The following is a 27,155-nucleotide window of genomic DNA, read 5'->3' as shown; positions in this document are numbered from 1 at the left end:
GATAAGGCAATAAAGGATACCCAACCACTAAAATTACAAAAAACATCAAACCTACTAAATAGTGTGCCCTCTAAAACACCAATACAATCGTACAACAAAAAGAAATAAGTAGGAATGCAGAGCAGGAGAGATAAACACTTCTAAGGTGTAAATAAAAAAATATATATACAACCTTATAATAGCGTGGTGGACGATATCTACAGAAAAATATATAAATCGCACATAGTGTACTAAAAATATGGATATAAAGACACGCAGGATGACTATATAAAACTCACAAAATATCAGTGAATATCAGGCCCATCATCCTTAGTCAGAAGGGGTCTTCAGAGTAGATAGGCAGAATCTTCTTTCACACTTGTAAGGTAAAGAAACCAAATGATAGTGCAGATAGAAATAAAACTTCAAAGAATTTATTATATAATGCATTTACAAAAAGGTCCAGGTAAAACAGCATATGATCCACTACAAGGTGGTATAAAAAGCATCAATAGCAAGTCCTCCAATGGTATCATCCAACGCGTTTCGTCCGCAGGACTTCTTCAGGGATTATGGTTTCACTATTTCAGGAGTCTTCATTTAAATATGCCGCCAGAAGAACGGAATATGATCCACCTGTGTTGAAATTCCGTCGTGTGCGTGTCAAGCTGGAACGCAATAATGACGTCCGACGTCACTTCCGGTTCCGGTTTGGCAGTAAAAATATTCTATGCGTTCCAAAAATATATATATAAAAAATATATATATAAACCCCAATCATCATGGGACACCTCTTCCACAGATGTTACATATGTAACATCTGTGGAAGAGGTGTCCCATGATGATTTTTAATATATATTTTTATTTTCATTTTTAGATTTATATTTATTTGTATTTTTATTTTTATATTTACATTTTTTATTATTCTTTTCATTTTTTCAGTTCTATGTATATATATATATTTATTACTATAGATTTCTTATACATATATATTTGTTTATATTTTTTCCATATTTAATCTACATTGTTGGATAGTAGTTTTATGCCCCTTTACTATGGGACATCTCGATGTAATTCTGTAGTGGTCTGGATTTTGTTCGGGAGCCTCTTTTGCTTTTGCGTTCCAGTATGGAACGCATAGAATATTTTTACTGCCGAACCGGAAGTGACGTTGGACGTCCGTATTGCGTTCCAGCTTGACACGCACACGATGGAATTTCAACACAGGTGGATCATATTCCGTTCTTCTGGCGGCATATTTAAATGAAGACTCCTGAAATAGTGAAACCATAATCCCTGAAAAAGTCCTGCGGACGAAACGCGTTGGATGATACCATTGGAGGACTTGCTATTGATGCTTTTTATACCACCTTGTAGTGGATCATATGCTGTTTTACCTGGACCTTTTTGTAAGTGCATTATATAATAAATTCTTTGAAGTTTTATTTCTATCTGCACTATCATTTGGTTTCTTTACCTTACAAGTGTGAAAGAAGATTCTGCCTATCTACTCTGAAGACCCCTTCTGACTAAGGATGATGGGCCTGATATTCACTGATATTTTGTGAGTTTTATATAGTCATCCTGCGTGTCTTTATATTCAGATTTTTAGTACACTATGTGTGATTTATATATTTTTCTGTAGATATCGTCCACCACGCTATTATAAGGTTGTATATATATTTTTTTATTTACACCTTAGAAGTGTTTATCTCTCCTGCTCTGCATTCCTACTTATTTCTTTTTGTTGTATTTAAGGAAACATGTTGACTGCATTGTTAAAATTAGAATTCAGGTTGTAGTAAAATATCTTAATGATGATGATTTAACAAAAAGAAAAAGCATTTAAAGGGTTACTCCATCCATCGCAACCACTGCCGCCCTGGCGCCGATCCCCGATAATGGGACAAACTATTTTACAATGGTTTGCTCTCTTACCTTGCCCTGCCGGGCAAAGAGAGTCCCAAGATGGCGGCTGAACCGTATCTGATCCTGCCACCCATTTGATGGCTGAGAGAGTCAGCTGATCGCTCTCAGCCAATGAATAACATGCGCTGGGGTTGCTATGTGTGGAGAGCACACCAAGGCATTGACTGACAGCTAGGAGAAAATCCTATTTTTTTTATTATTATTTTTTTTTTTTTACATCTTTATTTTTGCAGGGTATGAAACAACAATTATGCTGATGTGGCCAATTAAGCATATACAAATACAATGTTTTCCAAGAATAGCTGGTGGCCTAAACTTGGCATGTGATGAGATTGCACTTTTTAAAAAAAATTATAAACAAGAACAACAATAGCTTGTCAGTAAGCGAAAACAAATTAATTTCACAAGCACAAACATTTCACTGAGCATAAAGTGCGGACTGTAGTTCGGAACTTTGCAGTGGGGAAGGAGGCCTGTATGGCATGAGTGTGTCCAGGGAATCAGCAGAAACCTGTGTTGCACAGGCATGCTAGTGTTCTATCAAAATCCCCTAACTTGTGAAAATCCCCTACCCTCGTCCCTTCCGGTGAGGGGAATCAACTGGAGTCTGTGCTGCACATGTGTGCTAGCACTCCTGCTACTCCTCCACAGCAAGGTCCTGGAAGGTCCGGGTTACACAGAGATCATGTGCCATGCGGGTTAAATAAGCTGTACACAAAGAGGAGAGATGCCCCTAACCAAGGCGGGAAGGGAGGGTTAGATTAGTAGCGCACCAGTGCGTGCCAACTACTGGGACGTCTAAAGCGTTGACTAAAGTGTGTGAGTTGCGTCCCCATTGTATCATATGTTGTTTTTTGTCTAAATAACCTGGTACTAGGTAGCTTAAGAACTATAAAACATGAGTATATAACAAAACTTCAATAAAATTAAAAGTAAACTAGGTTTTTGTTTCGTGGGCAGGTAAAGTATTGCCTTCATTCCAGGTCCCGGAAGACCTAGGCAGGATGAAGGTTATGGTAGTCAGGTCATGTGAGTGATCGAAGTGCCAGCTCTCAGTGTAAACATCTCTACAGTGGCTGGATCCCAGGTTACTCCATGGGCTTGAGCAGGTTGCATTGGGGCAGATGTTGTGAGTCCATAGTGGTCAGCAGGGCAGGTGCTTCGTCTTTGGTTCAAAGTGTATGGACAGTCCCGTTCCATGTCACTTGTAGGATGCCTGAGGGTCCCCAGCAGTAAGAGATTCCTGCGGTTCGTAGTTCAAGTGTCATCTTCTTGGCTATTGCATGTGGTAAAATAGAGGCCAGCAGCCTTCGGGTGTAGTGAGGCAGTTCGTCCGAGGTGATCGTCGTGGGTATGCTGCGGATTTTTACATGATTACGGCGGTGGCGGTCTTCCAGTGTAGTTAATTGCATGAGTATGGAGTGCTGGGTAGCTTGAAGCTGAAGGGCCGAGTCGCCAGTCATGGAAACCTCAGTCTGCACATTCAGGGCGGTACTTTCTGTGGCCTGTACTCGGTCTGTGACCGCCTGGGTTTCTTTCTGAGCGAGAGCTCGGTCTGCAGCCATCATTTTGTGGAGGTCAGTGAGCAGGACTGTTGTAAGGTCATCTTTCGTTGCCGGTGCGACCCCCCGTGAGCTCCTGGGGAGGCTGTCTACCCACTTTTTTCCAAAAATCTAAATTTAATCACCCTATGTTTGTCCTGGTTGATTTAGATTTTGAAAGAAATGGCGAGGCTGAAAATGTGTATTTGTGTTATTTTAATTATTTATTAGTAAAAAAAATAATAAAAAATGCTTTAACATATGTAAGCTCAATCGAAGGCGTTAAAGGCATATTTTTTTTTAACTGCAAAAAATTAAAAATAAATATATAAATATGCTACTTTTCCATTGATGTACAGCAGGGCTAGGCAACCCTCCTGCACTGCAGATGTTGTGGACTACATCTCCCATAATGCTCTTTCAGCTATAATGCTGGCAATGCCTCAGTGCAAATCTAGTCGAGAACATCTGGCGAGCTGCATATCCCAGATGTATAGCATACGATTTTTCATATATTAATGATATTAAAAACATCTCTTAGCAATATTGGTTTGGCATCAATCAGTCCTCGCTAAAAGGTGCAAAAGGATGATGGGAGTTCTAGTCTTGTAATAGAGATCTGCAGTTATCAGTTACAGTATTTTTTCCATCTCATTCGTTACCTCTGCTGATTACCTCTGTGTTATCCCATCCAAGACCCCTTCCGCACTTAACCCAGCCTCCCGGAGCAATGCTGAACTGGCTATCGGCCTGAACAAGACAAAACCCCTTTGACAAGGAAAGGAATGTGATCCCTGGATAATTCTGGGAGGGCGGGCAGGGATTCCTCTACACTTTTCTGATGGGAATGGGAGGGGGATGAGCATGGAATAAGAATGTCTCTCCCTGACATCAACATGTGACTTGTGCAGCTCCTCAACTCAAGAGATGGCTTTGCTGCCATAGTTTTAGGAATTCGTTTTTGTATCAATTTGATGTTGTTTGAGTGGGGCCTTTTATCAACAGGCGTGCTGCTGGGACAAATTCCTTTTTTTCAAGGGCACTCCTATTTCTGGTCTTGCTAAAAAAGCCATTAAATCAGATTTGTAGGAAGAAAGAAGGCAGGTAACGGCCGAGGGTTCATAGGTAGTTAAACCATTGTCCATTAGCAAATCATTAATAAAATTGCAATAGCAAAAATAATTATTGAATATTAAGCAAATTTAGCAAGCTAAGCCCTATTAGGGGTTGGCCTAAAGCTATATCTCATATTGTACAGTATTTAAAGCAGTTCTGTCACCTTCTGGTGTTGTTGCAAGAATCCCCAAAGGTAAGAACCATGTGTGTAAGTGTGGTGGCCTCACGTGCAGCTGAAGGAAGTTCTACTTAACTGGAGCTCTCCCACGGTGGGTGATGCCATCTTCTTTCTTTAATTAATGGACCTTCATGTCCCAGGGTTCTGCGTCACTGCTGCACTCTTGCACACGCACAATAGTGCAACAGTGAGGTTACTGGAGGATCCTGCATAGAACAACTCTCGCGGTGTGTAAAAAGATGACCACAAGTGACAGCTGTGGGAACTGACAAAAATTGACAGTGTAAGTTCTGAATTGTGTCAACTTTTTGTCATTTTAGACTTTGCACATAAGACAGAGTAGCCCGTATTTTGTCCTATTTTGACATCTTTTGATTTGTGAGAATTTCATTGAAATTCCAATGCTGTTAACACATGAACATTTGTTTATTAAACACTGGAATAGTAACATAAAGTGGCAGAACCACTTAAACCATCATTATGTCCCATTTAGGTACCTCCTTCCATTTTGCCTTGTGCGTCAAAGACATTGTATTGAAGGGGGTGCAAAGGCTTGCTGTACAAGGGATGGTAAAGTAAACAAAAAATATTCAGAAGAACTTATGGCTACAACAGTATGGTGAAATGTCTGAGACACATATAGGACATGTCACATGTGGTGGAATGTTCCATATATTCACATTAAAGGGACTCTCCAGTGCCAGGAAAACAAACCGTTTTCCTGGCACTGCAGGTCTCATCTCCCTGCCACGGGGATCCCAAGTTGCTGAAAGGGTTAAAACCCCTTCAGTGACTTACCTGTATCCGGCGCCGATGTCCCTCGTTGCTGGTTCAGGGAACGCCCACACTCCTTCCCCGCTGATGTCATCCGACGGGGGAGACCTATTGAGCATGTGCGGCTGCCGGTGGGGAAGACCTAATGCGCATGCGCGGCAATGCTGCGCAAGCGCATTGGACCTCCCCATAGGGAAGCATTGAAAAATGCTTTCAATGCTTTCCTATTGGGATTTCAGCGACGCTGGAGGTCCTCACATAGCGTGAGGACGTCCAGCGTCGTTTACAAACACTTTTCGTGTGCTATAATGACGGAAGTGCCCTCTAGTTGCTGTCTAGTAGACAGCCACTAGAGGAGGAGTTAACCCTGCAAGGTAAATATTGCAGTTTATGAAAACTGCAATAATTACACTTGCAGGGTTAAAGGACCACTCTAGTGCCAGGAAAACATACTCGTTTTCCTGGCACTAGAGTGCCCTGAGGGTGCCCCCACCCTCAGGGACCCCCTCCCGCCCGGCTCTGGAAAGGGGAAAGGGGTTAAATTTTACCTTTTTCCAGCGCTGGGCGGAGAGCTCTCCTCCTGCTCTCCTCCTCCGATCCGCCTCTTCTCCTCCCCGTCGGCTGAATGCGCACGCGCGGCAAGAGCTGCGCGCGCATTCAGCCGGTCACATAGGAAAGCATTCATAATGCTTTCCTATGGACGCTGGCGTTCTCTCACTGTGAAAATCACAGTGAGAAGCACGCAAGCGCCTCTAGCGGCTGTCAATGAGACAGCCACTAGAGGACATAGGGGGAAGGCTTAACCCATTCATAAACATAGCAGTTTCTCTGAAACTGCTATGTTTATGAAAAAATGGGTTAACCCTAGAAGGACCTGGCACCCAGACCACTTCATTAAGCTGAAGTGGTCTGGGTGCCTAGAGTGGTCCTTTAACCCCTTAAGGACCAAACTTCTGGAATAAAAGGGAATCATGACATGTCAGACATGTCATGTGTCCTTAAGGGGTTAAGGATAGTAGGAGTTGGCACCCAGACCACTCCAATGGGCAGAAGTGGTCTGGGTGCCTGGAGTGTCCCTTTAAGAAATATACTCCTGATTTATTTTAACTTTTTTTTTTCTTAGATATTTTGTATTGCATTCATTTGTTTAGTTAATCAAAAAATGTTATCATGTAGCTTCAGGGATCTCCTTATTTAAGGACATTTTTACAGAATTTGGAAGTATGTGTTCTTTGCAAATATGTTTCCTGGTACTTTAACATATTTTAATTGCTCCTGTATTTATTCAGTAAAAGTCACTGCAAATATTATGTAATTAGTCAATTTAATATGAAGACAAATAAACTATGCTGTCTTACATAGCGCATATTTTCAAAGTACAGGTAATTTAGCAATTTGACAAGTTTGCCAAGTTAAGAGTAATGATCTAGCCTGTGCCTATAGCACAACAATATTTGGCACTCTAGATGTTACGGACTTCATCTCCCATAATGCAGTGCAGGCAAAGCATCAAGGGATATGTAGTCTACGACATCAGGAGTGCTGAAGATTGCCTACCCCTTAACTATAAGTTAACGTGTATCATCAATTTTCATGAGATGTTAAACTGTCCGTCTTTTCAGTGTCCATTTAGATTTTTACATTAAAAATGATGAACACAAGATCTCAGCTTAACCTGGGCTTGGTGGTTTGTGTTTGAGAACTGCGATGGGATTTCAAATGGCTGACTCCACTGTAAGAAAACAAAAAAAAACAAAAAAATGAAGCTGGTTATTCCAGTGAGATTTACTATACTTTTTTTTTTAATGTGAAAATATATGTAATCTGTGGAGACTTATGTTTCAAATCGATTTACGGTATGTACGTAGTGGTGGTGAATGGGTTAAGCCAAATGCTTGCGCATTTTGAGGTAAAAAAATATTTTGAATACTTTGCTTCAGGGGCTGCTATTTTTGGAGGGGAAATGCCATTAGGAAACTTGTTGGATTATAGTAAAAAAAAAAATATGTTTAAAACTCTAAAAGACATATTTTTAAGTAAATCAAGTCGCAATCTGTCTCTAGGAGGGATGGGAACGCCAATATACGTGATTTTATGGACTAAATCTTATTCTTCGAACGTGTCTGCAAGGACATGAAGCCACACAACATGAGATAATTACCTGCAAGTGCTCTAGGGCTTCTGTAAAAATGACAGAAACACTCCTTACCTGTGCTAAAGCAGGGATATCATGAAAATGTTGCCTATTATTGGGTTGTGTGGTTCCGGTTTTGACTCAGCGATTTAAAATGCCTACAAACTAAACCGTAATAAAAGTATGTCATAACATGAATCAATGTTATTTACTGAAGTGACAATGGAAGTAAAAGTTGTTGAGCGAAATAGCCAGAGTGGGATTCATTTTCTAGCTTATCTTTATTTTTTATTTATTTTTTCTCAGCTTGATTATTTTAACTTTAAATTATAATTTTCTTGCCAGTCATCAAGTATTCCCTGTTAGTGAATAGACCTGATAATGGTGTCTTATGGTAGTGTATCTCACAGGCCATAAAATTTTATTTCCCAGACACCACTAAATACTGTAGGTTCAAATGTAAGGAATTCCCTAGAGTGTTCATAAAGTGTCTATAATACTTTTTTGCTTATCTGAAATTATTCAGATTTATTGGTGAAAACGCCCACATAACAAGTGATTTTTTTTCCCACTGTTTTTCACAAATATGCAAACCTTTGAAGTATGTTTTCTGTTACTGTAGAATATTGTCATACACGTTCTATACCAATTAGAAAATGCCACAAATATCAAGGGTAAAGTTCAAGGTTGGGGGGAGTAGTCACAAATCAAGCTTTGCCGGGTTTATACAATGAGACTACTTAACTTGAGCACTTGGTTCAATAAAGTTCTAAAGGGTGTATGTTAAATATAGAGGGGGGTACTGTGGTTTAGAACCCAAGTTTTTATTTGAGTCAAATTGCCCATTGCTTGTACATTTCAGACTTTTACTAACCAGAATGAAATATTGTATCCCTCATTTTACTTCATCTGTCTTGAACCCAATGGGGTCACCAAACCACTTTACATTCAATGGCATCATAATATTGTTGTAGCTCAATATTTGGTAAAGTCCTAGGTCGGTGGCCAGAACTGAATTTGAACCGGTGTTAAACACAGACCCCTTCAGCAGATACACTTACATACAAGTTAGCAATGGACCCTTTTCATACGCTCGGCGCCGCGGATTAAAATGTTTTTTCGAAGCAACAGGTTCCTCTTTATACAATACTCATTAACCGATATAGCTGTACTTTTGGACCAAAAATCTGGCACTGGTTTAATTTTGGCATCAAGAGTGACTGTCTTTGCAAGGGGAATCCATTTATTAATCGTTCCTGAAAATGAACAGTAAACACAGAGAGACAGAACGTGTTATTGATCATTCTTTTTTAATTATAGGTGAGAATTCTGAATTGAGTTCCTATTCTTGGTTTGGATGTGAGTGATAACTGATTTACGGGATGTAAAATTTAGGGCCATATTTGCTAAAAAAAACAAAAACGTGATAACATTTTAGGATAAAATAGCAGGAATATACAGCATATTGTGTCATCATTAACTTACTTAAAATATTTTATGTATGCATTCAAGTCTCACTTGTTTTATTTATGGTAAACTCTGCTTGCATCCATTGCTCATTATTAGATTAGTAATTCTGAGGTCAATAAATAAATTGAATTCAATGTCTACAGGAAGCGACCTATTTGCATGGTAGTGTAAGATAATAAGTGTGCAAACAATTCAGCTACCTCGATACCCTTCTGTTCTGATCTGTCATAGAACAAATGCACAGGCCGCACACTGCTGTTGATCTAGCAAGCTGCTAGTTCTTGTTTTGCCACTAGGAGGCACAATGTATAGACGTATGAGTCAAACCATTTTCAACAATACCATTTTGTTACTGTAAACAATGGGTTCGTGTATATTATTGCCCGGTAAGCTCTTGTGTCATGACCGTATTTTCTCTGCATCCCCAATATGGTGTATACTAAAAGCCTTTTTCTTGTATGTAGTTTAAAAAAAAAAAAAAAAAAAGTAATAATACAACACAACTTATTTTATAAACATAAAGGGGTGGTGTTGTGTCCATTACAAACAAAATACAAAAAATATAATATATAAACTTGTCCTCAATTTTAGACAATTAAATCAACATGGTATATTCAGTGCAAAAGGGGAACATTTACTAAATAATAAATTTCTTTCAGTGTAAGTAAAGTCACTTCTCTCTTTTAGTTTTTATGCGTTCCTGTAAGGAGTGTTTGTACAAATGGATTGTATATCTGTGTTTCCGCTTTTAATACTGCTTTATAAGGCTTGTAATTCTTTATGGGTCACTTTTATTTTCTTTATATCAACACTGTTCCACTTGTTTAAAAAAAAAAAATGTTGATAGTAAAAATAATAACGTGAAATTCTTCTCATCCCTTCTTGATATCAGTGTTCGAATTTTTTGTTGACTTCATCCATTGTGTAAATTAATTGGTACGCGTGTTAGCTTTATTTTGCAATAATGCATAACCGTGCATCTAGCGCCACGCAATTAAAAAGCTGTTCCTTAGTTGCCTGGGCCATCCCTCCAAAAAAGAAAGTACCGTATATAACTTCTTTTCCTGTGGATTGCTACAATAACTACATTTCTCAGAAGAGATTGTGTGCAGTAATTGCTACTTTATAGCACGTTCTGTTATTTACTGGGCAATGAGAATAAAGACAATCCCAGCTGCCGTATTCCCCGTATCAGATAGCTCGCTGCTGAATTATGAAAAAGCCTTGCAGCGATGTGAAAGGCCAGCACAGCTTCACAGTCGTTTATGTAAACATTGTATTTTAATGTAGTTATTTTTTTTTTTTTTTTTTTTTTTTTTTTTAAATTCTTTATTTTTGAGTGCAGTGTTAAATGTACATTTCAACATTATCACATGGCTTTATAGAAAGAGTAACAACATGGCGGTTCGCATCATCATGGTATGCTGCACTTTTTTTTGTTTTTTTGAACACAAGTAATAGCAAATTATAAACAGGCGTATTAACAAACAAAACAATCAAAATAATCACGTCCAGTCTGAGCTGGGGTTGCGTGTCTAACTGTATAGACTTGCTAGGCATGTGATGAAATTGAAGGTGTAGCTTAGACTATATATGCACAAGCTTTGCGTTTGTAATTCAGTTTGAGTGAGTAGCGAGATGTTAGTGAGTAGCGTGCTGGTTTTCTGTTGATTTAGATATCCATATATTGTGTGATGGATAGAGCTATGCTGGGGTTTGGATAAGTTGAGTGCAGAAGGGTTGTGTGTCTTCTAGTAGGCGGTTAAGTGTGTCTGTTTAGTGTCAGTCATGTGGTTAACCCCTGAGCTGCCTAAGTGTGTGGAGTGTAGTCACCTGAACGCCTGCGTTCAGAAAAATGGACATTAATTGCTTATGTGCAAAAGCTACCTCTGCTTTGTTTAAGATGGGGACATCACGTTTCTTTGGCAGCATATCTAGCCTATAGAGGTGTGTGAGTGTCTGTGCTTGATATATGTTGTGGGTTATGTATACTATTGCGTAGGGTGGTGTATCGCCTCAGTCCCGGGAGATGACTCGAGCGAGTCTGTGTTTAGAGTGTCCGTCTGGGGATGCTCAGCCAATGCCTGTTAGCGGATGGCCAGTAGGTTTAAATGGCATAAGTCCACATTGGGATATGGGTTGGTTGGATAGGCCGGCCTCTGCTGCCCTCTGTGTCATGCTGGCGCTGGTGCTGGACCCGCCGTTAGGCGTTGTGAAGGCTGTAGGTGGTCTTGATCTTTGGGCGATGAACCGGTCTTTTTCAGTCGCTGGTGCTTTTTGGCGGTGGGTGTAGGAAAGTCCCTTGTGGTTCTCTGGGGCTGGGGGGTTGCGGGGCCTCCCGGTGCAGCGCTGTCTCTCCGATGGGGCAGGATGCTTGAGGGGGGAGTATTGCAGGGGTAGCCTCTGGATGAGTCCCTTTGGAGGGTTTCTGCGACTCACCCGTGGTCGAGCGTGGAAGTGTCGTAGCTTGTTTCGGGCATCCCGCCTCCTTCTCTCTGCTGCCCAGGTCCCTCTCGGGTTTCGTTTTGGCGTTGTGTGCATCTGTTTGGGGTCTCTTGGGGCTGATGCCGCTGGCACTTCCTCCGGAGTGACCCCGCGGCTCGTGATCTTGGCCCAGAAGCTTGCGAATAGTCGGTTTAGCCTTTCCGACAGTGGGAGCAGGCAGGTCTCGGATGTTGAGGCCCGCATGGCTGCCGCCATGTTGATTGTTGCTGGCTCTGCGGCGTTGGTAAGCCGAGGTTGGTGCCTTCGTCTAGAGTTACATGCTTTGGTTGCCGGGATATCCCTCACCGGCGGGGGGGGGAAGCGGTGTTCCAGGGAAACCTCCAGCAATGTGGGCTGCAGTTGGCTGGGGGATCGGCCGTCTCCCCTGTGCCTTCTGAGTAGGCCGCCATTAGGCCTCAGGTCTCTCTCCCGGTCACGGTTGCCTGTTTTGCACAGCGTCTTTTTTATCTTCGTCTCCATGTTGTACCCGTGTTGCTTAGGCTGAGTAGCAGTCTGTGTGGAGCTTTGTAGGGTTTTTTTTTGTTTTATTAACAGGTTTTGGGCCATTTTGCCAGGAGCTCATCCACAGTGCGGCCGCTCTGATCGGCTTTCAGGCTCCGCCCCCCTTTAATGTAGTTATCACAGAATGTGGCGAACTGCAAATCAACTAAAAAAAAAAAATACAGATGAGAAGTGGGAAGCAAAGAATAACTGTGTGATATTCTCTGCTTCTTTGTGTAAGCGGAATTCTAAAAATATATATCAGAACATGATGTGTGGGAAAGAGTTTGTAATTGATCTGATGCTCAGCAATGTGTACAAAAAAAATTTATTTTTTTCAAGGTGCAAGGATGTAGAGTAATAGTACACAATAATAGGACACAAATAAGGCCTTTAGCACCGTATGGCCTACAAACTCCATTCTCCAGCCTGGGGTTTAAAGGGACACTAACTTAAATTTTAGCTTTATTTACACACAGACACACTCGCAAATATTTATATAATTATTTTTATTTACTTTTTTCATGCTTGATTTTGCACATTTCCAATTTTACGTCAAATTAGCCAAATTGAAAGCATGGCCTAAAAACTTAAAAATTCACTTTAAATGTACTCCCATTATTCAATAGGCATATCTAAATGACCATCAAACTATCGCCATATACACACTTGGAGTGTGTATATGTATGTATATATATATATATATATATATATATATATATATATATATATAAAACGTCTGTGAATTAGTGCATTAACCAATAGGTAATTTCCAGCTTGGAGAGACCAATCGCCTTTTATCATGACTGTCCCGAGTTGCAACGAGCCCTTTTAGGATTTTTGATTCATTATAATAGTTTAGATCATAATTCGTATTAGTAAAGCAAAATTTTGCCTCTTGAAAGTTTTGCCTACTATTTTCCTGTGCGTTTAGTAGCATATGTCATATATTTATTTATTCACATGCTCTGATTTTATTCCATTCGTCCTTGCTGCCAGGATATTCGTCCTAGCTGCCAGGATATATCAATTTCCGTCAAATGAGTAGAGGAAATGAATGGTGATAAATAATCAATCAACTCCAGTCACAATGAAAGATCCCACAGGGATAGGCACGTGACCAGCTCCATTCCAATGAAACTGCAGAGTGAATTTACCAGCAGTTTTTGAAAGAGATGAAACAAATGCAAAAAACAGAAAAATTCAGTAGATTTTGATCACGGTTGTGAAATTTGTTTTGTTCTTCCTCGGCACTGAATGCCATTTTAGAACATGTTTTTTTGTGGGTTGTTGTTCACCATTTCTTAAAGGAAGTCCAGAATGTTGAGGATTTACACGAAGATATGATTCCATTAAATAAAAATCCACATTCAATACCAAATAGAAGATAATCCACTAGGTTGTTCATACATTCTACTTGTTTTTATTTGTATGTGACGCATGCTGTTACTTCCCCTTTAAATAGTAGTTTTTTGCCTTTTTGAAACTAATATCCAATATAATGATTACTCAAGAATGTTATTATTTTAAACTGTCTTTGGGGGGAGGCATATAATGCTTATCCGTTTAAATAACCTACTGGCACAATGTGGGATTGGATGATTAAATGGAGATTTAAGAAACTGTCAAACTAAACACCCCCATGTGCCCACCTTGCACACTAGGATCTTATTGAGCCAGAGGGTACTGATACCTTACGAGGCCCAGCTACAGTTTCACTTGTCATGTCCGTAAACAAAGTATTTGTGGACCGCAATTAAAACCACTTGTGAAGTATTATTGTGCCTTTTGAGGGTCCGAGTTCAATGTTAGAAATTACCCTCAACACACAATGTCAGTCCTCACTCGTCCTCTTAAAAATATAGTAGGGTGTTATTCAATAAACTGCAAATTGTGGAGAACTGACAAGGAATTCTCAATGTTGTAAATCAAATCAGCTGAGCTGGACAAATCGTTGAGTAGGATATTATTTTCTGATTCAACTTTTATGGCCTACAATCTACAACTCCATTGTAACACTTCAAAGCTATTCCATCCACAGTATCGGAAACGTCAGTGGGAAAGGTTAAAGGGTGTGGGCCAAAGGGGTGGAATTCAGCCTGGAGTCATTGTATGCTAAGCTGTCTGTCCATCATTCAGGCCGGCTTGCTGAGAGCAGACCCCGCAGTGCTCTAGGCAGGGACCTAGTGCCCTGAACATAGTGTTTTGGCGTGTCAGGATTCACGTGTGCTGTGCTTGTTAGGGACACCAGGGAACCAAGTCGGGATGGCGGGACAGGATACGACAATTGTGACGATTTGGAGGCCTTCATTGTTAGTTCTCCATAAGTTCCATTTTTATTATTTTTTCATATATATATATATATATATATATATTTGTTTAATTAAAACCTTGTGTTTTAGCCGTCTAAAATTTTATTACTGTACCATAACATTGAACAGTGGATGACTGTGTGTGGTTTTGTTACTGGCAAGACTTCTGACTGGTGTGACCTTGCTACACAGATATCTTCTAACTTAGTAGCATTTTCATTTATTTTGTGACAATTTAACAGTCAGAAAAACAAAGCATGATCCACATTCTTTTTATCCAGGTTTATCACAACATCAGAACCCCGCTGTGCCCTTTCTGTCCTTTTCCCTGTACATACATTATTAGCACAGCTTAGATATAAAGGTGACATTTTCTAATAATATGCAACTCAGGGCTGTTCCAATATTAATAATGGCAAGTCCTGCAGTCTTAGCAAACCATGCACATTATAAGACACTACTAAAATTAGAAAAGTGGAGATAAACATTTGGTGAACTTGATCGTAGCGCCATTGGAGATTTGGAGTCAACTTGTATCGGAGTGGCAAAACTAGGGCTAAAATAGCCCAGATGGCACTATAGCTAAGATGGAGAATATTGTCTTAGTGTGTCCCTTTCACTCACAGTTTACCAGTTAGGAATGAAAAATAAAGCATTACTAGTTGGATTTCTTGCAAAATTAAAAAGTAAATAAAATAAAAACATTTACAAAAAAAAAATAAAGTGTTGTATGTTCTGGAGGCACGGAACTAAAGTATGCTTTACATCCTTATTTTACTCTCCATTCTATTTCTCTAAGATGTAGTGTCTACAACCATTTACAAGCTCTACAGTACCAATGGTAGATCTCCATTGCTTTAATGCCCTCCTTCTCAGAATTCCGAGTAACAGTAATTTGTTAGTTAATGAATGCTATGCGGTATATTTCATTTCTTAATATAACAATACTTCTTCTTTAAAAATGTCAAGGGTGTTTCTTCTTAAACAGTAGAGACCCCCCATGGAGATTGCTTTTGTTCCTCAACTGTAATATATGAGTCAGGGGGGAGTGCTTTTATGACATAGTACCATATTAAACCCCATGTAGATTGCTGGCTTTGAGAAATTTCCGCGGCTGACGACGGCACCATAGGGGTAGTTTAGAACCGTCATAATAGATTTTATGAACATTTACCAAGAGACAATGTAATGGGGTGATTTATCAAGAAGCGTAATGCTATGTTTAAAGTGAACCTGTCACCTTAACTGTATTTTGATGAAATGCGTGTAGCATAAATAAAACATTTTCGATTCATTGTACGAGCAGAAATCCTAGCATACCTATAATAATCGAAAGAGTTTAAAATATGATAAATCCTTCACAGTGCATTTATTTCCCTTGGCTCATTATCCTATTATGGACCAATAATATTTTACGCCGTCATTACAATCTGACCTGAAATGGACCTGTGCTAGGATGGAATATGCTACTTATTTAAAAAGTGCAGTTCTAGAAAGCCATTCTTTTTAAAGGTTTAGTGTCACCTCTCAGAACATTTTAATATTATGTGTTCTTATTCTCTATTTTTTAACAAATACGTGTTTGTGAGATCAGAAAAATGCAATTTAAATATAGAAATTCACCCTGCTGTATTTGGCTCTATCCAGGCTCTCTGTCTGTTACTGATATAAATTAGGTCCTTTGCTTCATGTCCGTCTGCATGGTAAGAGGAGGGGTAACGGAAAAAAATATTTCTTCTTCTCCTTTAAAGCAATGGCTGTTCCCAGACTGGCCTGGATTTTGTCATGAATTGCCAAGTCTTTAATATAAATTTAGGGAAAACAATGTGTCACGTGAAAAATGTCAACACGACATGTGATGGAAGTTCTAGAGAAGTGATGATTCCCCTTTAAATGAGTAGGACATTTCGTTTTGTTGTAGAATCTTTAAATCATTGATTGATATAATGGAATTATTTCATCATTGGTTCGTAAGTGATTAAAGTGGCCAATCTATCCTCCCCTAAAGAAGAGAGGCATTCGCTGGGAATGCATTGGAATACATAGTATGTCCCATCGAAATTTCACTACAGTAGGGCAGTTTGGGTTATTTCATTTATAATTCTTTATGAAGCGGCAGCAAAGTCTGTAACACTGCACTTGGTGAGTATAAGTTTTATCTAATGTGCCACAGTGAAGCTCTGTTATACCCCAAAAATCAGCAGTGTTGCCACAACTAAACTAAAAAGTATTTTCCAAATAAACGTGTATTTCTGACCCTCCATTGCCCCCCCCTTGCAAAAGGTATAAAAAGTACTTTTATTCCTGCGCCAGGTGGCACTGGTTCCGCCCCTGCTCTGCGTCCTTGGCTGAGATCATCAGAATTGACGACCTCAACCAATCCAATGCTTTCCCATGGGAAAGCATTGGGAGGCTATTGCTCATGCGCGGCAAAATGCGGCACAGTGCCGCAATCACCATCTCCTTATAGAGATGCATTGAATCAGCACCTCCATGCGCAGCACTGACCCAGGAAGCACCTCTAGTGGCCATCGAGTGACTATCACTGGAGGTGTTCCTATGCAGTAATGTAAACACTGCCTGTTTAAAGAAACACACAGTTTTTCCATTAAAATGCCTGAAGGTACAGGCAGTAGACACAGATCACCTACATCAAACTGTAGTTGTTCTGGTGACTATAGTGTCTCTTTAAGAGAAAGACACTTTGTGTGTATGATCATGATTACCTTGTTTCCAGATATTGGCTACATCACGCAGCAAATTATTTTCATGTATTGAGTTAATAAGATCGTTGTGGGTGAATTTGTCTATATGGTGCTTGAAAGTGTGTTTGAGTAATGAATCAAGTATTTATTGAACCTATTACTATTGGTATTTGGTAATGGAGTTATATTACTCATTAATATACCTGGGGACTTATCTATTCCTTACATCAATGTTTCGAATTCCTGGGTTATATATAAAGAGCCATAAACAGGAACAGTTCACCGGTTTCCATGGTAATTACAACTCTTTAAAATGTGGTCGCACTGATTGCTGTGTGTGCGTAACACCCAAACCTTGTGGTTGTTTTATTTAGTTGTTGTTTTCTTTATATCTTGAAGCTACATCAGATTTAGGTATAATTTCTGCTTCTTTACAAGTCTTGATCGTAGAAGTGCTTTTCACATTATATTAATGTACAGAAATTGTGTTCCTAGATAGCACTCGTCGTCCCAAAATTATCTGGATCAAACAGACGTGAAAGCTGCATCTATCCTCGTTCTCAGAGCACTTATGTTTAGTGGTGTCTCTTTAATTAAAGGTGTTACTAAATCCTCTTTGGAATTATTAATTGGTTAATTATCAGAGAAATTAGCTGTGCAACACATATTCACCTGTTTGGCTTGTGTGGCTGCCTGTTTGTTGTGTTTATGAATAAAAAATAAAAATCTGTTTTTGCAGAACTTAAATGTTTTGGCGTTCTGCACTAATGTTAAAAATGTTAGAGGATGCAATGTGTCCTTTATTGATGCTTCTTTTGGGTGTTTGTTCAACCTAAACATTAAAGGGACACCATAGTCAGCAGAACAACTACAAATCATTGTAGTTGTTCTGGTGTCTTTAGTCTATCTCTGCAGGCTTTTTAATGTAAGCACTGCCTTTTCAGACTTTTCAGTCACTCAGACGGCCACAACAGGTGCTTCCTGGGACTCCGCTGCACAACATGCAGCACTGACATTCAGTGTCTCCACACTCTGCATGGAGTAGATGAACTTTCCCCATAGAGATGCATTAATTCAATGCATGTCTATGAGGAGATACTGATTGGCCAGGGTGGCGATGGCTCTGCCCCCAGGCCTGCCTCCTGGGCTGAGATCATCAGAATTGACAATCTCCATTCTGATGATGTCAGCCAAGGAGGAAGTTTGGGGGCCGAGTCAGCCCCAGTAGACCTTTGCTGCTCTGGAAATAAGGTGAGTTTTTACTATATTTAAGGGTGGCGAGGGGGATTAAATAGTGTTTTTAGCACTATAGGGTCAGGAATACACTTTTGTGTATAAATAATATTGCATATAAAGAGGTATAATTCATTCTTTTAATAGCAAGAACACTTTTAAGGTGCACTGTAAGTAGTTAGTACAGCTCATTGTAGTGGTTATGGTGCTATGAGTCTCTAGGCAGCATTAGGGAGCGATTTGATAAAAAAAAAAACAAGGCTCTCCTCAGTACACATAGTCTACCCCAACACGTTTACTCATAATTTGGAAAAAAAAACTACACTTCAAAACTGTTGAACAGGGAAAAGGTAGCGCCCATACATGCGTAGCACCATAACAACAGCAATTACCTGAAGTGGTTGGGTACAGTCCTTAGAGTGCTTCAATCTGCATCTTTCTAAAAATGGACTTTTGTGATTATCAAACAATTCTCTGTGTTTATTTCTAAAAACTGTGCACTTTACGTAGCCCAAACTAAACCTACTGCTTAAAGGGACGCTATAGTCACCAGAACAACTACAGCTTATTGAATTGGTTCTGGTGAGTAGAATCATTATAACTTCACTGGCCACTCCTTAGATGGCTGTTAGAGAACCTTCCTGGGTCATGGCTGCCTAAAATGCATCCAAACATTCAGTGTCTCCTCCCTCTGCATGCAGACACTGAACTTTCCTCGTAGAGATTCATTGATTCAATTCATCTCTATGAGGAGAGGCTGATTAGCCAGGGCTGTGTTTGAATTGTGCTGGCTCTGCCCCTGATCTGCCTCCTTGTCAGTCTCAGCCAATCCTACGGGGAAGCATTGTGATTGGATCAGGCTACTACTTCTGAGGATGTCAGCAGACTGCTTGTTTTTCTGAGACAAACAGCATGCAGACTTACAGCTTCAGGCTTGAATACAGTAAGGTTTTGCTATATTTATGGAGGCATGAGGGGTCCAGGGGGGGCTAGATGGTAGTTCTAACAGTATAGGGTCAAGAATACATGCTTGTGTTCTTGACCCTATAGTGATCCTTTAAAGCTACAGGTGTTGTGTTTGTCCACAAAGGGCCCCAGTGTGCTGTGTCTGTGGTCTGTTGTGTCAGAATATCAGAAGTTGTTCTGTTTATTTTGGAGTTGTGCGCTCTGTGTGCCTGCACTGTTACAAGGATAATCAGAGAGATTCAGAAGTGCTGAGTGCAGGGTTGCAGTGTCAGACTGTGCTGTAAACATAATAAGGTGATAATCTGATTACAGATATTTAATGTGACAGCCCCGTGACTTCATTTTACCTTTACTGGTAAGTGAACTATGGAAGGTCACACAGCATTTCAAAACTTGTACATCAGGGAAAACAAAATGTGCATGCAAGTAATAGATTTGGATTTTCTATCACATTAAAGGAACACTATTTATTATTAAAAAATAAAGTTTGCACGTGTTGCAGCCGATTTGTGCGTTATACATACATACGTAAGGTGGAGCTTCTAAATAACTGTTTAGTAGATATCCTGATCCTGATTTGTTCGTTGTTTTTTCTTCATATTCTGGCTTAACCTTACTCCATGGGGGTAGCCGTCTTTAAATTCTCTTTTTATTCAGAAGCCAAGCTCATTGCAGCTTAAACCAGGAAGGCTGAACTTGATGGACGCAAGTCTCTTTTCAGCTATCTAACTATGTAACTATGTAACCAAAGCCCATGCAGGGCACCAAGAGCCAGCGCTCATACCCAAATCCCGATTTCGTGACCAAGTGATGGGCTTCTCAAAAATGTGCTCTATTCCTGCATGATTTACACAATACTATACAGACAGACATAACAAATGTAATCTTTATTTTTAATAGTAATAAAACAAATTAAAAAAAAATTAGGACAGTCTTCTTTTGAATAACTCCGCTCTTAGTATAGGTTTTCCCTGATGTTGGTCAGTTTTCAATTTAAAAAAAAAATTTTTTTAAACGGTTCTTCACTTCTCTGGGAAATACACCATGCAATAAAACATTGAAAATCGCCTGTAACTTGAGTTAACCTTTTTAATGAGGTGCTCTGTATTTTTTTTAAATTTATAGTAAAGATTTAGCAAATGATAACGTAATCCAGTGCATTCCAGTAAAAGCTGGGGGGAAACATTGCACATGAACAGCAGAAACAGGAATATTGTTTAATTTCTCTAAAATGGAGGCGCCCAGTTACAGGGTTAAGAGAGGTGTGGATTTCTGCAATTAATTTTTCATTTCGCACCTCACAAATACATATCTGTTAAATATAGGGGTATAAGTAAATGTAATATTTAAAAATCCTGGAAAGTGACACTTCCGCTTAAAACATGAATTGGTTCTTTAAATGCGATGGGGTTTGGAATAGTACAAGATTTTTGAGAATATGCAAGATTTTAGAGACAGTGTGTGCTATTTACTTATAACGAGGCAGGTTCCGTAGTGCCACTCTTATATAGAATTATAGAATTGCTCTTAATTACAATTGTCTGCTGGTTATTCATACTATATTACAGTCTGTCTACATTAATCTGGGCAAAATGCCAACTGCTATTACGCTACTAACATTCCAGATTTTTTACCAAACTCATTGATGTGTCTTGCATAATGTGGCTTCCTATTGAAGGAGCAGAACTGTCCTGTAGAAAGACTTAACACATTGTCTGCTTTATTTTCTTTGCTTTTGAAGAGCATGTGTACCTTGACTTGGGTTGTGACATTGGCCATTTAACAATGGATGCACTATGGTCAACATATGACAAACCCTTGCTTGTAATGCAAATAATGTTTGTCACTTTTAAAACTGTTCACAATTCTGCAATTAGAGATTAGCAACAAGAGCCTAATTAACAGCTCCAATAAGTAAATTTTAAGGTTCAATCTAATATGATCTATTGAATTGGCAGAGCTTGGTAGGATACCACACATAGCAATCAGAATGTTTTCTGTAGCTAGCATTCTTGCACAGGAGAAGGAAGCTCTGCAGTTATCCTTCTTACACCAAGGGACGAGGAAGCTCTGTAGCTATGCTTCTTATAACAAGGAATGAGGATGCTCTGTAGCTATCCTTCTTACACCAAGGAATGAGTAAGCTCTATAGCTAGCTATCTTACATTAAGGGACAAGGAAGCTCTATAGCTTGCCTTCTTACACCAAGAAATGAGGAAGCTCTATAGCTTGCCTTCTTACACCAAGGGACGAGGAAGCTCTATAGCTAGTCTTCTTACACCAAGGGACGAGGAAGCTCTGTAGCTAGTCTTCTTACAGCAAGGGACGAGACTGCTCTATAGCTAGCCCTCTTACACCAAGGGACGAGGAAGCTCTATAGCTTGCCTTCTTACACCAAGGGACGCGGAAGCTCTGTAGCTAGTCTTCTAACACCAAGGGACGAGAGAGCTCTATAGCTTGCCTTCTTACACCAAGGGACGCAGAAGCTCTGTAGCTAGTCTTCTAACACCAAGGGACAAGAGAGCTCTATAGTTTGACTTCTTACACCAAGGGACAAGGAAGCTCTGTATCTAGTCTTCTTACACCAAGGGGCGAGAGAGCTCTATAGCTTGCCTACTTACACCAAGGGACGGGGAATCTCTATAGCTAGTCTTCTTACACCAAGGGACGAGAGAGCTCTATAGCTAGCTTTCCTACAGCAAGGGACGAGGAAGCTCTGAAGCTAGTCTTCTTACACCAAGGGACAATACAACTCTGTAGCAAGTATTCTTTCATCAGGGGACTAGGTAGCTTTATAGCTTGTCTTCCTACACCAAGGGACGAGAAAGCTCTGTAGCTAGTCTAATTACACCAAGGGAAGAAAGAGCTCTGTAGCTTGTCTTCTTACACTAAGGGACGAGGAAGCTCTATAGTTTGCCTTCTTACACCAAGGGACGACGAAGCTCTATAGCGAGTCTTTGTAAAACAAAGAAGCTGGGATCTCTGTAGTAATTCTTCTTACCCAAAAGATGCCGTGGGTTTTCTGTACCCACCATTCCTGCACAGATATGTATATGTACCTATCCTCCCCACTGTAAGGGAGTGGAAGCTCTCTGCAGTCAGCTTCCATCTGTAGAAGAAGCAGGAAGCTCTGTAGCTAGTATTCTTACACCAGTAATGCAGCAAGCTCTGTAGACACCCTCCCTGCACAATAAATATTGTCCTCTGAAGCTTCACTCAATACTCGCAGGAAGTAGGAAGCTCTCTGAAGACAATTTCCCATCATAGAGACTTTGTTAGCCAGTCTCTTCCTGGAGGAAGTAGGAAGCTCTGTAGTTAGTTAGCCTTTGTGCACCATTATGCCCAACTTAAATAAGTATATTTTATATATTAATATGTATATACAATATATCATAATATATATATATATATATATATATATATACAAAAATATTGTGATGGAATGAGACATGTAAAGCCTTTTTGATAATTAAAATGATTTGACCAAAAAACTACTTAATGTGCAACTTTTACGGTCCTTTAAATATGCCTGGTTCATGATCTGAAATCTATATTTCACCATGCTTCAAAGAATGATTCTTGCACACAATTAAAAGCATTGTCCCTAGTGTTCATCAAAAGAAATGTTTGTCTGCTATTAAACTTAGCAAACACAAACTTAAATTCTGTAAGCCCAATTAAAAAAGGTATTTTACATGTGCATCACTGGACTAATACGGCTACAATCTCAACTTTATATATAAATATATCTGTACACTGGATCATAATGTGTCATTTTTAATGCTGTGAAGTGTTGAGATTAACATTTTTCCTTTTTGTTTCTTTTGTCAGTTTGGTCTATGGAAGCTCAAGAGGTTCCCACCCAGAGACCGATATATTGCACAGACAGGCATATGCAACACCGCACCCCCTACAGGGATATGCCACCAATCACCACCCCGCAGGTAAGACTCTCATGCGTTTTCCATACTGGTTAAACTTTCTTTATTTTTTAAATTCTCACTATTCCTGATACACCTACAAAATAGATTTTTGTATATATCATGCAAGTTTTTATTTTGCATGTGTGCAAGAATGCTGAAATGTGTTATTTTGGCTAGAACATGTGAATGGGTCAGATGTTAACTGGACCCATGTCCTGTATTCCTTATATGCTGAACTACCGCATGCTGAAGTGGCCCATGCACTTAGGGCCACCTAAAGAGGCATGTGTCCTCAGGGACCTGGTCTTGGCTGTGGCCCTTTTTACTACGCGGCCGGGCCCTTCTCATATAGGCTGCCTAGGAGGAAGTGAGAGCTAGTCACTTCCTCCCAGCTAACAGACTGAGCCATGCGGGAGGAGAAGTCAAGGCAGAGAGGAGGGCGTGCGGTGCGGGAGAACCTCTGACTCCCAGCCTAAGCCAGCAAACTAGACCCCATTGTAGCCATCCCCCTGCACGCAAAAAGTAGAAAAAAGGAGGGTGGCTAAAAATGTGTACATATTGTATGTGTGTCTATCTGTGTCCACATATCTATCTGTATGACTGTGTATATATCTGTGTGTCTGTCTGTTTGTGTATCTGTGTGTCTGCATGTGTGTCACTGTGTCTTTGATCTTTGTGTTCTGTATGCTTATCTTGTGTATGTGTATCTATCTGTGTGTCTATATATATATGTGTATCTTTTGTCTGTGTATCTTTCTGTGAGTCAGTGTTTTTTTTTGTATGTGTATTTGTTTATCTGCATGTGTTAAAGTCTGTGCAACTGTGTGTATGTATGTGTGTTAGAGTATGTGTCAGTGTGTGCACTTGTGTGTCTGTGTATCTGCATGTCTGTACCTGTGTATCTGTATGTGTGTCAGTGTTTGTATCTGCATGCGTGTCTGTTTATGTATATCTGTATATCCGGATTTGTGTCAGTGCGTATCTGTATGTGTGTGTTTTTGTATATGTATATATGCTTACATCTCAGCAGTGAAACTCCAACCTTACACACAAGTACACTCAAACGTCAATACTACATACAGACACACACCTACAATTAAAAGAAAACACTAAACACCGGTAACCCACTGGTTTCAAATGGTAACGGTACATAAAAACATACAACGCTACACACTAATACACCCCTACATTCACACACATTCACTTTACAAAAACATGCATAAATTCCAACACACAAACACTGCTCAGTGCTAAATACAACCCTGCAAGGATGGGCAAATATTAGATCCCCAGCTGGCAAAGCATTGTGGAAGTTGTACAACCGATGGGGATCTAACTTTTGGCCAGCCATGTTATGGGGTGGGAGGGGGCCCCTACTTTAATTTTGCCATTGGCTGTGTGTAAGTATGGTGTGCAGAACACATCAATGCAACATGTGTACTAAAACAGTAGATTGAACAGAATCTAGTTATGGGGGTTTAAAGGGACACTATAGTCACCCAGACCACTTCAGCTCAATGAAGTGGTCTGGGTGCCAGGTCCCTCAGGTTTTAACCCTTTAGATGCAAACATAGCAGTTTCAGAGAAACTGCTATGTTTACATTTGGGGTTAATCCGACCTCTAGTGACTGTCTTCCGGACTGCCACTAGAGGCGCATCTGCGACGCTGGAGGCAAATTTTGCCTCCATCGCGCAGAGCGTCCATAGGAAAGCATTGAGAAATGCTTTCCTATGGACACTTTGAATGCGCGCGCGGCACTTGCTGCGCATGCGGATTCGGCTCCAGTGACATTGGATGGGGTAGCTGACAACGGACGGGGAGGAGAGGTCACCAGCGCCGAGGGAGCCCGGCGCTGGAATAAGGTAAGTGACTGAAGGGGTTTTAACCCCTTCAGCACCACAGGAGGGGGACCCTGAGGGTGGGGGCACCCTCAGGGCACTATAGTGTCAGGAAAACTGCTTTGTTTTCCTGACACTATAGTGATCCTTTAATAGTAAAATACCATTTACCAAAATGATCATGTAAAATCCATTTATACCGCATTACGCACATTCAACATGCAGAAGACGATAATTTAATCACTTATAGCTCATTGGAGGCTGTGACTGCCTGTCAGTCAGACTTCTTTGAAGAGCGAAGCATAGTATTACATACTCAACACTTGGGATATGAAAGCTAAGGAAAAGCACATTTTGTTTGTTGCTTTTTTGCAATTTTAAACTGCCCATTTCGCTGTATGAATGCTGCTCTATGGGAAGCCAGGATCTCCATTTACAGTAAGAAGTTTTGAAACTCTGTTCCTACTTCAAATATAGTAATGGTTCCGACTGTACTAGAGCCTCGTCTTCCATTTTCGGGAGGTATGTAATTGGGATGAGAGGGAGGAGGGCAGAGCGAGGGCATATTGATGATCCAATATTTATCGCTAACATGCCCACCCTAAAGATGGTGTGTAATTCTGCCCTCATATGCCCTGGTTTACTGGAAGCTATCCTGGCTAGTCTACCCAATGCTGTCCATGCATTGAGTGCAGCTGATGCTCTGGTTTACCTCTGTGCAGAGAGAGTGCGTTTAAGGACAAGCTGGGGACTTGAAGGCTAAACCATGAACAACTTAAAGGGACACTGCAGACTACTATAGCACTTTAACTTACTGAAGTAATTTCACGTGGGAAGACTGTGTCCTCTTTTTGCTGTTTTGTAAATGAACCTTCATACCCCTCCCCTCCCCCCAGCCACTTAAAGTCTTGGCTGGTTTAGAAGGGGTGAGGCTTGCAAAAGCTGCACGTGTTTTTTTTTTAGATATAGCCCCAGTGGAACAATGCATAATTAAATGCATGCTTGTTATGTTGGTATACATACTTAGTGATTTTTAAATTATTATTTTTAAATTATTTGTGCAGTGTTGCTTTAAGAAGAAATTATTATGGGTGTGTTAACAGACTCCTTGAATGAATGGAGGGAGCTCAGAATTCTGAGATTGGCCATTCTGTTGCTTGCATTTCAGCTATTGTTGACCTTAAATGGACACTTTAGTTACAAAAACAACTTTAGCATAATGAATCAGTTTTGCTCTTGAGGTATAGATCATAACCCTGCAGTCTCACTGCTAAATTATCTGCCATTTACAAGTTAAATTACTTTGTTTATACAGCCCTAGTTACACCTCTCTGCTTGAACTGAGCACAGCCTTCCTAAACTCTTCCTGTAAAGTGAGATCTAATGTTTACACTTCCTTTATATTAGTCTGTTTAAACTAGAATTTCTTAACTCCTGCACAGATAATAGCTTGCTAGATCTTGCAGTAGCACACTGTGTGTGATTAAAGTACAATTTACAGAACACAAGATAAAAAAACTTCTAAATTAAGTTAACATCTGATTTTTTTGTCCATGTAGGATGTGTGCGTCGCACTTTGCACCTACTATTTGTTGGTGCCTGCAGTCCTCATTTGCCATCACATTTTAGTGCCAAGAGATTCAGGGTATTTAAACCTGTCTATTAATGAAGTTCTGTCACTAGAGATCTCTTTGTATCCAATCAAGGGATCTCTTGCTCAAACGTGTATTCCTGACCCTATAGTGATAAAAACCCACGTTAGTCCCCTTGCCCCCTTTAACTTTAGTATAAAACATACCTTTTTTCAAGCGTCACGTGGGTACGCCCTGGCGCTGTCTCTGCCCTGCCTCCTTAGCTAAGATTATCAAAACTGATGGAACAAAATTGACTGAGATTGTCAGTCTTAAAATTTCTTTTTTTGCGGTGCATGGAAATTATGTGTTCTGCTTTTTGGTGGCCTGACCTCTTCCAATCGTGCGAGAGTAGTCCCTACTTTTCATTAAGTATAACTTTAAAAATATAATAACACAATAATTTTTTTGGGACATCGGAGGGAAGATTTGTGACGTAC

At 40.0% G+C, this 27,155-nt stretch overlaps 1 protein-coding gene across 2 annotated transcripts in view; it reads left to right on the top strand.

The window, feature by feature from the left end:
- Positions 1 to 27,155, top strand: part of PRR12 (proline rich 12) — a 104,609-nt gene that overhangs the window by 40,179 nt on the left and 37,275 nt on the right. For both annotated transcript variants that reach the window (XM_063435775.1, XM_063435774.1), the window contains exon 2: positions 23,154 to 23,266. In XM_063435775.1, coding sequence (XP_063291845.1) covers positions 23,154 to 23,266 — 113 coding nt within the window. The remainder of the gene's footprint in view (positions 1 to 23,153; positions 23,267 to 27,155) is intronic.

The sequence above is a fragment of the Pelobates fuscus genome, chromosome 11, assembly GCF_036172605.1.
Source record: "Pelobates fuscus isolate aPelFus1 chromosome 11, aPelFus1.pri, whole genome shotgun sequence".
In the NCBI taxonomy this organism is placed as follows: domain Eukaryota; kingdom Metazoa; phylum Chordata; class Amphibia; order Anura; family Pelobatidae; genus Pelobates; species Pelobates fuscus.
The sequence above is the reverse complement of the archived record's forward strand: the minus strand, read 5'-3'. Positions and strand labels throughout refer to the sequence as shown.